The sequence below is a fragment of the Dipodomys merriami genome, unplaced genomic scaffold (genome assembly GCF_024711535.1).
Source record: "Dipodomys merriami isolate MVZ:Mamm:240054 unplaced genomic scaffold, mDipMer1.0.p SCAF_20, whole genome shotgun sequence".
Taxonomy (NCBI): Eukaryota; Metazoa; Chordata; class Mammalia; order Rodentia; family Heteromyidae; genus Dipodomys; species Dipodomys merriami.
This window is the reverse complement of record NW_027203382.1, coordinates 9,014,430-9,028,541: the sequence shown is the minus strand read 5'-3', so window position 1 is coordinate 9,028,541 and position 14,112 is coordinate 9,014,430. Positions and strand designations below refer to the sequence as shown.

Sequence of the window (14,112 nt, the reverse complement as noted above, 5' to 3'; positions counted from 1 at the left end):
TTTGGCAGACCCTTTACCATAATTATATCCTATCTCTTTCTTAACAGGCAGACAAAAGGAAGGAAAAGGAGGAACAAGGAAGGAACTAACTTTCAGCAGTCTTCACTATTTTTGTGTAAGGTAGCAGAAATTAAATAAATTTTTCCCGGACCATTTAATCTTTAGTACTAAATATTTAAAAGTATGTTCTTTTTGTTTATTTAAGCAATGAGCAAGCTAGTAAAGTACCTATTTTATAGGTGACTATCCCATAAAATTTTTTAAAAAGAGTAAATATGCTCAGTAAATATGTTCAGACAGTTTAAAGGATTTTCATCTTGAGGCCAAAAATAACAAAAATCTAAATATGAAAATAAGACTGACATTTACAGAAGGAATTGAGAGCAGAGTAAATAAGCTCAAAAGGTAAATAAAAATATTTATTTCAGAGATGAAGATTTCTTTTTAGAACAAGAAAAGGCAAAAACTATAAATTTCTCTCCACTTTTCTCAATATCTTATAAATAAAACGCAGTAATTTGACTTAAGTCTCAACAACCAGTTATCACAAACTGCTGTGACAGCCAGATGGACAAGCAGATAGAACATTTTCTATAACCTTTTCTACTCGAGAAGACCAGCCAAACATGTAGTGCCTTCCTGAGAAATATTCATTATTTCAATCATGATTGAAAACTCACTTTGATGCCGGGAGCTGGTGACTCATGCTTATAATCCTACCTACTCAGGAGGCTGAGGATCACAGTTCAAAGCCATCCCAGAAACTGTGAGACTCTTATCTCCAATTAACCACCAGAAAACCAGAAGTGGTGCTATGGCTCGAGCGGTAGAGCGTTTGCCTTGAACTAAAGAGCTCAAGGACAGCCCCCAGGCACAGAGTTCAAGCCCCACAACGGACAAAAAGAAAAAAGAAAAAAAGAAAACCCACTTTGGAGAATTAGAAGAAAAGTCAACATTATTCCAAGTTCCTTTAAACATCTTAAAAAGTTTCTAAAATTGACAGCATGAAATAAAAAAATGAGAGAAAAAATGGTTATTTTAATATAATTTTATTGTTACTATTACAGAGTGGTACAGAAGGGTTACAATTCCACATGTCAACCAATGAGTATAGTTCTTCTTGGACAATGTCACTGTTTCTGTTGCCTTTCCCAAGTTTCTCCCTCCTGTCCCTGTCAACAAGTTGTATTGTTCATTTCTTACATAATGTATATTGAATACTATGACTATTCTTAGATCTTTTAAATTTCAGTTAAAAAATAAAATTTCTATCAATAAATAACTCATCATCCTTTAATAATAATTGAGATGGCATAAACTTTTTTTAAATTTAGAAAAAACAGTAAGTTTGAAGATTCTAATTTTAAATGTATTATATATGACCTTAGAACTGGTTATGAGTGCTATATGTTATCCAGAATGAAACTTGCTATACTCAGAAAAGCAATATTATAGCTAAAATACTTTAAGTAGCTGTATAAAGGGATTGCAATTCATAATTTCTCTTAAATACCAGTACAAACAAAGCATGTACACTTCACAATAACTATCTCTTTGGGAAGAACTATATTATGTAAGACTTAGTAAGAATTAAAATGTACAGGCTGGCACCAGTGGCTAACACCTGTAATCCTAGCTACGTAGGAGGCTGAGATCTCAAGATCCCAGTTCAAAACAGCACAGGCAGATACATCCATGAGACTCTTATCTCCAATTAACGATCAAACAGTCCGAAGTAGAGCTATGGCTCAAGTGGCAGAGCACCAGCTTTGAGTGAAAAAGCTCAAAGGCAGCACCTAAGCTCAGAACCAGCACAAAAATATTAAAAAGCATGGGACAGAAAGGGTTGGAAGGGTTGGATATGTAAAAAATAGCAAACGGAAGAATGCAGCTTAGAAAAGAAAGGAAAGAAAGCTGTTTTAAGAAAAACAACTGTTTATCTAACTTGTGCACAAATTTTTGTTTTTTGAAATTAGATCTCCCCTATATTGCAATACTAGCCTTGAGCTTACAATCTTCCAGCCTCAGTTTCCCAAGTAGCTACAATTGCAAGCATATGTCATCATCTCCAGCATCATTTTTGGACTTTTAAAGTCATATTTTACAAATAATAATTATAATGAACTTAAATTCACCTATTTGCACTTCTGTAAAATACTACATTTATTAAGATTTTTTTATTCTTTTATTAGATACCACTCTATTTCTTACAGTTTCGCTCCAACAATTGGTTGCCTATTTTATTTCAATGTCAGTCCCCCAATAAGCCTATTAAAATAGGCCCTTACTATTGAATACAAAGCACACTGTTCACCATAATCCTTATAATCAATTCTATTACGGATATCCCCACTTCGAACTTGGAGAGAAAAAGAACAATATATGGTATCAGAACTGTTGTTCCACCAGCAGACCACTACTTCCTTCCTGCTCTTTCCAGGTAACATCATGCCAACCACCAGAAAATAACAAAAAACTATATTCCATATGTTAAAAATTAATATTTTATGCTGCTATGGGATTAACTGGCTAGTTATTCTTCATGCATGATACATTAAATAACTGCTATAATTAACAGAATAAAATTATTTTCTAGTAAATAATTTAAAAATACTAACCGAGTAAAATATTCCAGAGCTTTTTCTATGTAGTTTACAGCTTTGCCATCAAGGTAATCAACTAGAGCTGCCTTAGCCATCATAAAATGACACTCGCCCAAACCTAAAATAAGTTTGCAGCTGTCATTAAACTATATAAAACAAACATTTGAGATGAACTTTAAATATGTATAATTTTTAAAGCCACTTTCCAAACATTAACAAAACTTAATGAAATTTCATATTATCTTTATGTGCAATCTTGCATGCATTTAGTGAGGAATTCAAATGTCAGGGTTCTCTTAGAGTAAACATACACTAAAAATTATTAAATCTTCTCTATAAAACCCAAGAATTCCCTTAACTGGGATACTCTCTTATCAAAACCATAGCTTCAAAAGTGGAAATGTTTTCTAAATATTACTTTAAATGACTTTATCTGTTGCCAAACAAAATTTGATCATTTTATATTAAAATCTGTATAGCAAACTATGCTTTAAAATTAATTAAAATAGTGATTTTTGCCAAGTGCCAGGAAGCATTTCATAAACTAGAGAATTCCTTCTCTAGTGTAAAAAGTAAAGAAGAAACTTATAAAACCTAAGTAATGTTATTCAAAAACAATGCCAATAAGGATTTAAACCTCAACCATTTCTTTGAAAAGGAGAAAATAGAGGAAATAGAAATAACAGGTTCCACATTTTTTTAATGGTAAGATATAATAATACAAAATGTAGATTATATGGTATGTTACTTTTCCTTAGACAACCAATAGTAATTTGTTAAGAAAAAATGCATATCTACAGAGATACTAAAATCAACTTAATTATACAACAATGTAATTTGCTTATGAAGTTTAAAAAATGTAAATGAGCTTTTAGGTCTAATAGCTATCACATTTACCCAAAAATTAAACCTCTATTATACAATTTATTAAGTTATGAAACAAAATTTTATCTTTTTCTATTCAAAGCTATATGAACTATACTATAAAATATTAGATCAGGATTTTTTTGTTTGTTTTTCTTTTGTTTTTTTTTGGGTCCGGTCGTGGGGCCTGAACGCTGTCCCTCAGCTCTTCAGCGCAAGGCTAGCAATCTACCACTTGAGCCACAGTGCCACTTCTGGCTTTTTTCTTTTTGCTTATGTGGTGCTGAGGAATCGAACCCAGGGCCTCAGGCATGCAAGGCAAGCGCTCTACCACTGAGCCACCTTCCCAGCCCAAAATATTAGATCAGATACTTGCAATTGACTAAGTTCTTTTCAAGTTATTCAAGATACCTCAGTTAGGCAATTTACTCAAGGATTTTATACTTCAATATCATACAAGTCAGAACTCTTAAAGAGAAATTACCTTTCAAGGCAGGCACGTAATCTTCCTTCTTGGCAATGATCAGCTGGTACTGGGCTATTGCCTCCTTATACTTGCCTAGGATTTGCTGTATTGCTGCAACCTTACACACACTGTATGTGGAATCTGGGTTCAGTTCACTGGCTTTTATGAAGGACTTCAAAGCAGTTGTATAACCACCTCTGCTTAAGTATGCCTCTCCTAAAGACTCCCAACAGTTGAAGTCCTTTGGGTCTGCCCTTAAGGCTGCCTGTAAGCTTAAAATGTAAAGAAACAGTAAGAGAATTAAAAGTAAAATACATCAAAAGGAAAATATGAAATAATTCAAGTTAATCACTATTATAGGTCCTTCTATTTATAAAAGTACTATGTAAAGCAGGTATATTAGTCCTTATGAATGTTTTTAATACTACAAAGCTTTATTATAATAATTCCAGAATGAGTAAAAACAGTATACATTTTTGGAAAAGCGCTAAATTTCATTTTCTTGATTATCTGAAAAAATTTCAGTTTTCAATCCTTCCTACATACATAGTATCTCAGTTTGCCTCATCAGTCTATAAACCCCCAATAGCAATCCTTCCACTAAATATGTAAGTACAGGGATGCTTTAAATTTTTGACCAAATAAGAGGGATGCTTTAAATTTTTGACCAAATTCCACTTTTATGAAAAATTCAAAATGCATATATTCTAGACACTAACATAAATTAGAAATGAATTTATCTTGATTTACTTTATCCTGAAGTTACAGTTCAAATCAAATGACTAAACCTGATCATATATGACTTGTTCTAAATGCCTTTCAAACTGCCAAATATCTTTTTTGTGAAAATTAATTTCAGCAGGAGAACAAAGATCTTTACTTGAACTTTATATTATTACTGAAGTTTCTACTGAGAACTTTCTAGCTGTACGAGACTATTAAGAATAAATTTCTCTAAACTGGCTATTTCTTTAATAAGAGTACAGAATTATACCCATTTGTGAAATTCTACTGCTTTTACAGAAAAAAAATATAAATCTTGTTATTTCTTTTCCCAAAATATAACATGAGCTAGGTGGGTGCTGGTATCTCACACCTATAATCCTAGCAACTCAGGTGGTTGAGATCTGAGAATCACAGTTCAAAGCCCAGCCTGGGTAGAAAATTCCATGAGACTCTTATCTCTAATAAACTACAAAAAAAATCCAGAAGTGACTCATGTGGTAGAGTGCTAGCCTTGAGCGAAAGAAGCTCAAGGACAGTGCCTAGGCCCTGAGTTCAAACCCCACGCCTAGCCAAAAAAAAATTCCACAAAAACAAAAATATACTCTGTATATGTGTAAGTGTGTATTGTATGTGTGTGTATCCAGTAAGAGGCCATAAAGTTACTTGGAGAATAAAAGAAATTTACCTCACAAAATCATTATGCTAGCTGGGCACCGGTAGCTCATGCCTGTAATCCTAGCTATTCAGGAGGATAAGATCTGAGGATCGAGCTGTACTCGTTATCTTGCCTATGTAACTGTAACTCCTCTGTACAGTATTCTCACAATAAAAAAAAAAAAGAAAGAAAGAAAAAGTCTGAGACTCTTATCTTCAATAAACCACTCAGAAAACCAGAAGTGATGCTATGGCTCATGTGGTAGAGTGCTAGCTTGGGCTGAAGAGCTCATGGACAGTGCCCAGGCCCGGAGTTCAAGTCCCATGATCAACAAAAAAAAAATCATCATCTAAGCATAAATACAATAAGATGCCTTACTCAGCCACTGCTTGAGAATGTTGACCAGCTTTCAAATAGTACAGTCCTCGCCTAAGCCAGGCCCACTTTGCTGTTCCAGCGCTTGCTTTTTGAGTTACTGTTGTTAAGAGAGCTAAGGCAGTTTCCTAATAAGAAAATATTAATATTAGTAACTGAATATCCTAAAAATAAAGCATATCTTTGTAAAGTATACCAATATACTTTATTTCCCTCACCTCATTTTTGAACTTATATTGCTATACATCAAACTAGTTTCAATAGTGTCATAAATAATTTAATATTTGCCAATGAAAATAAAATTTAGCCTATTTATATGCGGTGACGAGACATTTCTATTATATTTACAAAGAAAAAAGTGAATGTTAACTTTCAAGTATATGTATATTTTCTTCTATGTTCTTATTAGTATCAACTGGTCATCCAAGAGGATTTCATTTGACACATCCACATGTGCATACAATGTACCCTGATCAGAATCAGGGGAACTCTCCAATTTTTCCTCAATTCCCAAAGAAATCTCAACAAACAGGTGGACCCATTGCAACAATGAGATGTACAAGTCGTTATGTCAAAAAACAAAGTTTACAAGTTTGGGGGGGGGAGGGTCAGGTGGGAAGGGATGGGAAGGAGAAACAAAGAGGAGGCAACAATGCTTGATAAGAAATGTACTCTTTATCTTGCCCATGTAATTGTAACTCCTCTGTACGGTATTCTCACAATTAAAAAAAAAAGCTTCACTGTTTCATTTTTATACATGTAAATGAAGTATTTTAACCATATCTACCCTCCTTTACTTTGTTTAGTCACCCTCCCCCATCTACCAGAGACGTGACATTCTTGTCAACCATTTTTTTGTGTATGTTAGGTGTTCAAAATTTCACTGTGGCAGTTCATATGTTAGCCATTTAGTACTTTAGTCAGAGTGACCCCTCCACTTATTCTTCCATTCCCCCTCCCTCCAAGCCCCTATTATTCAACAACTTTCAGCGAATTTTATTTTTATTTCAGTGAATTTTATTTTACTATCTTCATTCACAGACAATATATTTCAGCATTTTTTCCCTGTAACAATCCCTAAAAATGTTTCCATTTATACATCCTGGATTTAAAAAAAAAAGAAAAGATCTAAGTGGTTACTAGACATACCATATCCTCTAGCTCCACACTTAAATCAACTGCTGCAGCTCCAGATTCAGCATCAGTGTCATCCAATTCAAATGCTTTTCTATAACATCCACGGGCTCTAGTTTTGTCACCCACTATATCTCTATAATAATGACCTAAATAGCAGAAAACCTTGCCCATGTATGTATCCAGTCTTGCAGCCTTTGAAATAAATATTGACACAGAACGTTACAAAGTTATTGGGATATCTTTAAAATCACAAAAGATATAAAGAAAAAAGATATAGTATTATTAAATGCTCAAAAATGGACTAAAGTATTTTTTAGAGTAGGACTTAAAGTAGACATAAAAGTCGATCCTTGCAGGGCGCCACTGGCTCACACCGGTAATGCTAGCTACTCAGGAATCTGAGATCCAAGAATAACGGTTCAAACCCAGGTGGGGCAAGAAAGTCGTGAGATTCTCATTTCCTAGTAACTACCAAAAAGCTTTGAAGTAGAGCTGTGACCCAAGTATAGAGCATTAGCCTTGAGTAAAAAAGCTCAGAGACAGCACCTGGGCACTGAGTTCAAGCCCCAGGACCAGCACCAAAAATAAATAAATAGATAGATAGATAGATAGATAGATAGATAGATAGATAGATAGATAGATAGATAGATAGATTATAGTAATAATAAATTGAACCTCACTACTTAAAGTAAAAAAGGAGGTAAAACAAGGAGGTAAAAAAAAAGGAGGTAAAAATGGAGGTTAAAAAAAAGGAAATGTGAAATTATAGCTATTGTTAAGTTAATTTGCTTTTATGAGTCAAGAATATAACTTACAGATATTAAACATATTAAAGAAAAAAGCAAGAGTTAAAAAGCTAGACTGATATTTCTGTAAAACTAAATTAGAAATTACCTAAAACTATGTTTTTTCAAAGATAATTATGTCTCATTTTCTACAGCATCTATTTCTGAAAGAGAAATTTTCACTTTTAAGATTTTTCTCCTTGAAAACACACATAAAATTCTCACAAAATCTCATGTGTAAGAAATGATGCACACAAAAAATGTTCAGAAATTATAAATACCTAACTTATATGATCCCTACACATGATTCCATAATGAACCACTTCAATGAAGAATTGAATAGTAACATCTGTATACCTTCAGAAAGTGGGTAAGAGCCTTTGATTTATCTTTCCTTGTCTCTTCACCCATAAACCAATAGGTTAGTCCCAGATGGTAATGATATTCAGCAACTTCAGCATCTTTCTCAAGAGCTCTGTGGAAACTATATGACCAAGAGGGAATAAAAAGGAATGTTGAGTAAATGTGCATGTATGTTTGTACATACACACAAGTACAAAAATATAGAAGACTCCTAGATGGACCAATCAGAGTTTGAGTGGAACTTTAACCAGTACAGTAGCCTTTCTGTACTATCATGTCATGTTACATAGTATATATCAATTCTTATATCTTACTAAATATTATTATATGCTAGATTCAAAATCTAATAATCTTTTTTTATTGTGTTAAATGAGAAATATATTTCTTAAAATTTAATGACTTATTAAAGCTTTTAGCAATTAAACTTAGACAAATTAGATCTTCATCAAACCCATCTTGAATTTTTCAAAAATATAGTAAGCTAACATGTGACTAGATTTATAAGTGATCTTTATATTCTTACCACTTTTCTGCTTGGATGTAGTCCTTTTTGGTAAAATGAATCAAAGCCTCAAGAGCATGAGCTTTAGCTAAGTCAGGGTAAGAAGAAAGAAGGTCTTCCATAATCTGTAAAGTATATGGTAGTCAATTCTATTTCTACATAAAAAATATGTTAAATTTTTAAACAATACTCAGTTTGAATTTAAAAAAAAACAAAAAAACAAAAAAAACCCACCAACCTTGGTAGTTTCATCTAATGAACCTTTGTTCAGATAGGCCAAACCTTTGAGAACCAAAAGTTCTGGAACATTATTTGCATCAGAAACCTACAAAACAATTATAAACAATCGCTATAAATCTCCTTCAACAGAAGTGTAGCAGTGTTTGCTTTAACTAAAGAATGATATAGAAGATCATAGTCCTAATAGAATAAAGATGCAGAGGTCCTACTTTCTATCACTATTAATACTCTTCTTCATTTCAAATACATGAAAAAATAAGAGACCAGTATAATAAGCATACTTGTTCTCATCATGAAGCCAAATTTAAAGTCAATCCTTTTTTCATATATACATCTACCCATTCTGTCACATTCCTGCTCAGATGGTTTTTAATGCATCTACATATGATAACTTTTCATCTGTGATCCTTCAGTATCTATATCTAAAAGATAAATTAATGTGTAAATAACATAGCACACTATCATGTCATCTAAACAAGTCAACTGTACATCTTTCACATCATCAAATTTCCCAGTTGCCTTATAAATGCTTTTGAGCAATTTATTAGTTTTAATCAATTGGCTGAAGGACGTCCTAGATATGTATGTGTATGTCTCCCTTTTCTTACAGTGGAGATAAAATATTCTCTTTTAATCTATAGATTTCCCTCCTATTGCTTTTCTTTCTACTTTTCAGATAATAAAAAAAAAATAAGTCATATGTTATAGTTTCGTAAAGTCTGATTTTTCTGAGTGTATTCTCATTGTGTTTAACATTTCCTTGGCATTTTAGTAGTTAAGTCTGGACACTTGATCTGATTGAGGTTGATATTCTAGCGAAAATACTTCGTTTACTTGTATGTGGTTATATCTAGCTGGCTGTCTTACTGTGATATTAGCAGTTGTGGATCCTCATTCATTAGATCCTACTCATTCATTAAGATTTTCTATTTCATTATCCCTAATAACACGAAATTCTTCAACAAAAAGAAATTTCTCCTCCCTATATATGTACTTTTGTTATGAGGAACATTTCATGAAGGAAAGAGAAAAGGGACAGATTCGTTCTAAATGGCACCTTAGCAACCTACAACGATTTTTGTTTTCTTGGGGTTTTCTTGATTTTTCTGTATTGCTATACACAAACAAATTTTAAGTTTGTGTCTTACAATGTACTGCAGTTATTAATGACCTCTTTAGCAACTGAGAAACTCATCATACTAGCTCCTGAACCCTTCTAACATTACTAATGTCAATTTCCTTCCTTTCTAACAAAGCAAGATACTTGCTCTGTACTTATCTTTGTACATTTTTTTATCTTAGGCATGGACTCTTCTAATTCTAAATTAAACTTCTCTGCATGTGTGTGTGCATATGTGTGTGTATGTGAATTATAAAAAAGGTCTTCAAGAAGCCTCACACAAAATGCCTTATTGGGGAAAGGTAAGTACAAAATAAAAAAAATAAGATATTAACTCTTGAAAGATGCTGACAATTACTATAATTTTAAGTAAATCATAAGAAATACCAAAACATATGAAATATACAAAACAAAGCTTTTTAACTCAAAAGCCTCTATATCAAAGTGATATAATTTTAATTTTAGCAAAAATAGCAATTATCTAGTATAAATTTTGAAGATATAATGTTGTTATAATTCACAATTTACCTGTTTCATGCTTTGGCTAGAGAATTTCAAAATACTTGAACCAAACACATTAAGAAATTAATTTCCTCCTTTAAAAAAAAATCTTTCTTTGAATGAAGCCAACGACAATCTCTACTATGAATCTTCAATTCAACTTGTCACTAATCTGTAAAACATGTTCTTAAAAGTTTGGAATACCAAGTTTATAATAATCAAGAAGTAATAACCTACAAGGATAAAAAGAAGTAAAAATAACAGCTAAAACTGTTATTAAAAGAAAAACATGGCTTTACTGAAGAGCATATAATTCAACCAAGAAAATCCTGAACTGTGTAAATGGGTTATCAAAGAATGGATATGATGAATTTATACTCATAAGCCAAAGTTGATATAAGTTCATTTTTATTAGAGAAAGATGCTTGGTATCTGGCTGAATGGAAACTAATTAAGAGTTGAAAGAATATTCAGTCTACCTGATCAAGGGTGTGAATTGCTTCCTCTGAAGACTCACAATCAGAGAGATTAATCAAAGCCTCTGCTTTCAAACGAAGACAAAGATTTTTCTGATAAAAACTGCCTCCAGATGCACTGATATTTCCTATGTGATTCAGAGCTGGCAAAAATTAAAGACATCTAAATGAAGGTAACCATATTATTTACTTTATTTGCTTTTGAAGAATAACACATAGTATTATACGGTATATAATAAGCATGGTATATGATATGCACAAATTTCTAACAGAGCATATTTATGAATAATAATTCAAAGGTTAATATAAATTCTTACCTGAACTCTTTATAGAAAGATTTCAATTTAGAGCAAAACATATGAATTTGAAACCTGTATCTTCACATGACATATAAAACTAAAGATCCTGAATCAAAACAATAGCTACCTACATCTGCTACATAATGAAACTCTTAGTTAAAGCCAATACACATGACAAGTTATGAATGCTGGAATGGGAAATCTAAAAGAAGCTGAATTAGAAAAGATCTAAATGAACTGATTTTCAATTAAAGAACCTATATAATAATTGGGTCACAAACAGAGAAGTAACTTTTATGATTTCCTAGGTCCCATAGCTCACTTACCACATTCAACTAAGTTCCGGATACCTAAGACTTCTTTTATCTACATCAGAGAAATTAAGATTCATAAAGGTTCTTTGCACACCAGAAATTTCCTTGTTACTAAGGTGGAGTATAGCCACCAAATATGAACTATGTCAAAATTTCTATATGTAGATTTGGCATTTATTTCATCTCCTTGGTGAAATTTAAAGTAGAATTTAAAATTGAAGGCCTTTTTAAAGCACTATCTTTCTCCTTTAGGATGAAAACAGTACTGACCATTCTTATATGTAAATACAAAAGATGTCAAAGATACCTTGATTACATGAAAGAACAGCTTCCTTAGGTCTATGCATTTTGACTTGGGCTTCTGCCAGATGATACCACCCAGCTATGCAGAGAGGGCTTTCCTTTAATCCTAAAAAGATAAAAACAACCAAGAAGCAAAAGTTCTCAGGAGAAATTAAGTTACTAGCACCACTACCTATTCTCCAAGTCCAACTCTGATCTTCTCCTATCTACTCAATCATTAACCATACAGATTCTGTGCCTCAATCCATCACTCCATTCACATTTCTCCACCTCTTCCACCAACACTTCCACTGAGATCTCCACCATCTTTATCCCAGGTCACGGTAAGTACCTGACCTCTACTTCAAGGTATTCTCTATACTATTGTCACAATATTTCTAAAAAATAAAACAAAACACTCCAAATCGTATTATAAATTTCCCTTTCTTAAAACTTTCCACTCTTCACTGTTCTCAAGTTAACTTGTAAACTTACAAAAAAAAAAAAAAAAAGGGTTTTCACTTCCTGCCCCTCCTGCAACCTCAAATCTTGGTGAACTATACTTAGAGTAAGTTTTCCTCAGACCTTAGGATATCTCATAGACTCATCTCTTGGGCTAAAATGTTTGCATCCCCTTCATCTACTTGCCTAAGTTGTATTTGTTAGTTAAATCTTTGCTTGAATGTATGTTCATCCAGAAACAATATACTTGATGAGACTAAGTTAAACACTTTCCAATATTTCCTAAAACTGTCCTTATTTTACAAATCAAAATACTAAGATATAGAAAATTTAACATGCGGGGCTGGGAAGGTGGCTCAGTGGTAGAGTGCATGCCTTGCACGCACGAGGCCCTGGGTTGGATTCCTCAGCACCCCATAAGCAAAAAAAGCTGGAAGCAGGGCTGACGCTCAAGTGGTAGAGTGCTAGCCTTGAGCTGAAGAGCTGAGGGACAGCGCCCAGGCCCAGAGTTCAGGCCCCATGACGAATTAAAAAAAAAAAATTAACATGCTTTTCCATGGTCTTAAAATTAGTGAGTAGGAGAGTTGGAATCCAAACCCAAGCAGACTCCAGAATATGCAGACACAATTTTTCCCTTTCTACCTTAGACATTTCCTTAAAGCAAAGCTCTAAGATGAATGCCCATTGACTGAATACCAGTCACACTTTAGGTTAAATGCTTTATACCATATATTTACCTTCTGTTAAATTACTAATAGCATCATCATACTTTTTGTCTTGTATTGCCTTAATACCTAAGCCAATGAGGCCTGGGCCACTTTTTGAATTCATTTCCACTAGTTTACAACAATACTGATGTCCTTCATCAGTAAGATTTCCTGGAATTAAAAAAGAAAGTTATTAGACATGTACACATGTATATATAGATATAGATCTATAGATTTAAATCCCAAAAGCTGTAGACATATTTTACCATAATTTGATTCTAAGAATTCAAAACTTAAATAAACTAGCAAATACAGAAAAATAATCTTATAAACTATAATCCTTCATCTTCTAAAATATTTTAAGTAGAAACCACTTTATCCAAAGACACTGAACCTCAAGTCATAGCACCAGTAGACTAAGTTGAGCAACCTATGACATGCCAGATCTCTCTTTCCTATTCATCAGGAACAATTTCAGTTGTTAAATGAAGGACCTTCTGTCAAAGGGAGATATTCACATCAACCTCTGTCTGTGAGCAGCAATACATTACAAAGGCACATAATAGCCAAATCCAGTGGAATTTTTTTAGCATTTTAGGATCAGGACACTGAACAATGACTTAATCACAGTCTTGTTAACAAGTTCAGCAAATAGGTTTCCATCTATTTATGAACTATCTTCTATATAATAATTAAACTTACTAACAACCTAATGATAGCATTTATTTTTAAATTTATTCTGATAAAACAATTTTGTTTAGAAAACATTATATATAGCCATGCATGGTGGCATATGTGTAAATTCCTAGCACCAAGGAGGCTGAGGCAGGAGGACTTTGAGTTCAAGGCTAGCTTAGGTTCTCAAAAGAAAACATTTATATATTTTGTTATATTTCTATTTTCTTCAACCTCTATCAATCTGAGGATTACTATCTCAAGAAAAGTATGCAAAGAATTTAATATATGATTTCTGGTTTTAGATGAATAATAGCATTCAGCACTCAAATTACTTAATCACACAAGAAAGTTCTTGAAAAGTAAAGTTACTGTAATTTGAAACAATAAATACAGAAAACAAATAAAAACAATTTATCTGAAAAGACCTACTGCCTTAATATACATGTAAAATATGACCCTTAACCCATAAGTGGAACCACTGTTTTATTCATAGATGTTAAAGGTAAAGTATTTGCATAGTACCAATTAAACTTTTCAAAATCAGAAACGTACAGATG

At 32.8% G+C, this 14,112-nt stretch overlaps 1 protein-coding gene across 3 annotated transcripts in view; it reads right to left on the bottom strand.

The window, feature by feature from the left end:
• The window catches only part of Skic3 (SKI3 subunit of superkiller complex), a 148,956-nt gene that overhangs the window by 56,418 nt on the left and 78,426 nt on the right, over positions 1–14,112 (bottom strand). For all 3 annotated transcript variants that reach the window (XM_070031056.1, XM_070031055.1, XM_070031057.1), the window contains 10 exons: positions 12,908–13,048; positions 11,734–11,835; positions 10,817–10,956; positions 8,715–8,801; positions 8,498–8,601; positions 7,969–8,095; positions 6,839–7,018; positions 5,693–5,817; positions 3,952–4,205; positions 2,619–2,721 (listed from right to left, as the gene is read on the bottom strand). In XM_070031056.1, the coding sequence (XP_069887157.1) occupies positions 2,619–2,721; positions 3,952–4,205; positions 5,693–5,817; positions 6,839–7,018; positions 7,969–8,095; positions 8,498–8,601; positions 8,715–8,801; positions 10,817–10,956; positions 11,734–11,835; positions 12,908–13,048 (1,363 nt within the window). The remainder of the gene's footprint in view (positions 1–2,618; positions 2,722–3,951; positions 4,206–5,692; positions 5,818–6,838; positions 7,019–7,968; positions 8,096–8,497; positions 8,602–8,714; positions 8,802–10,816; positions 10,957–11,733; positions 11,836–12,907; positions 13,049–14,112) is intronic.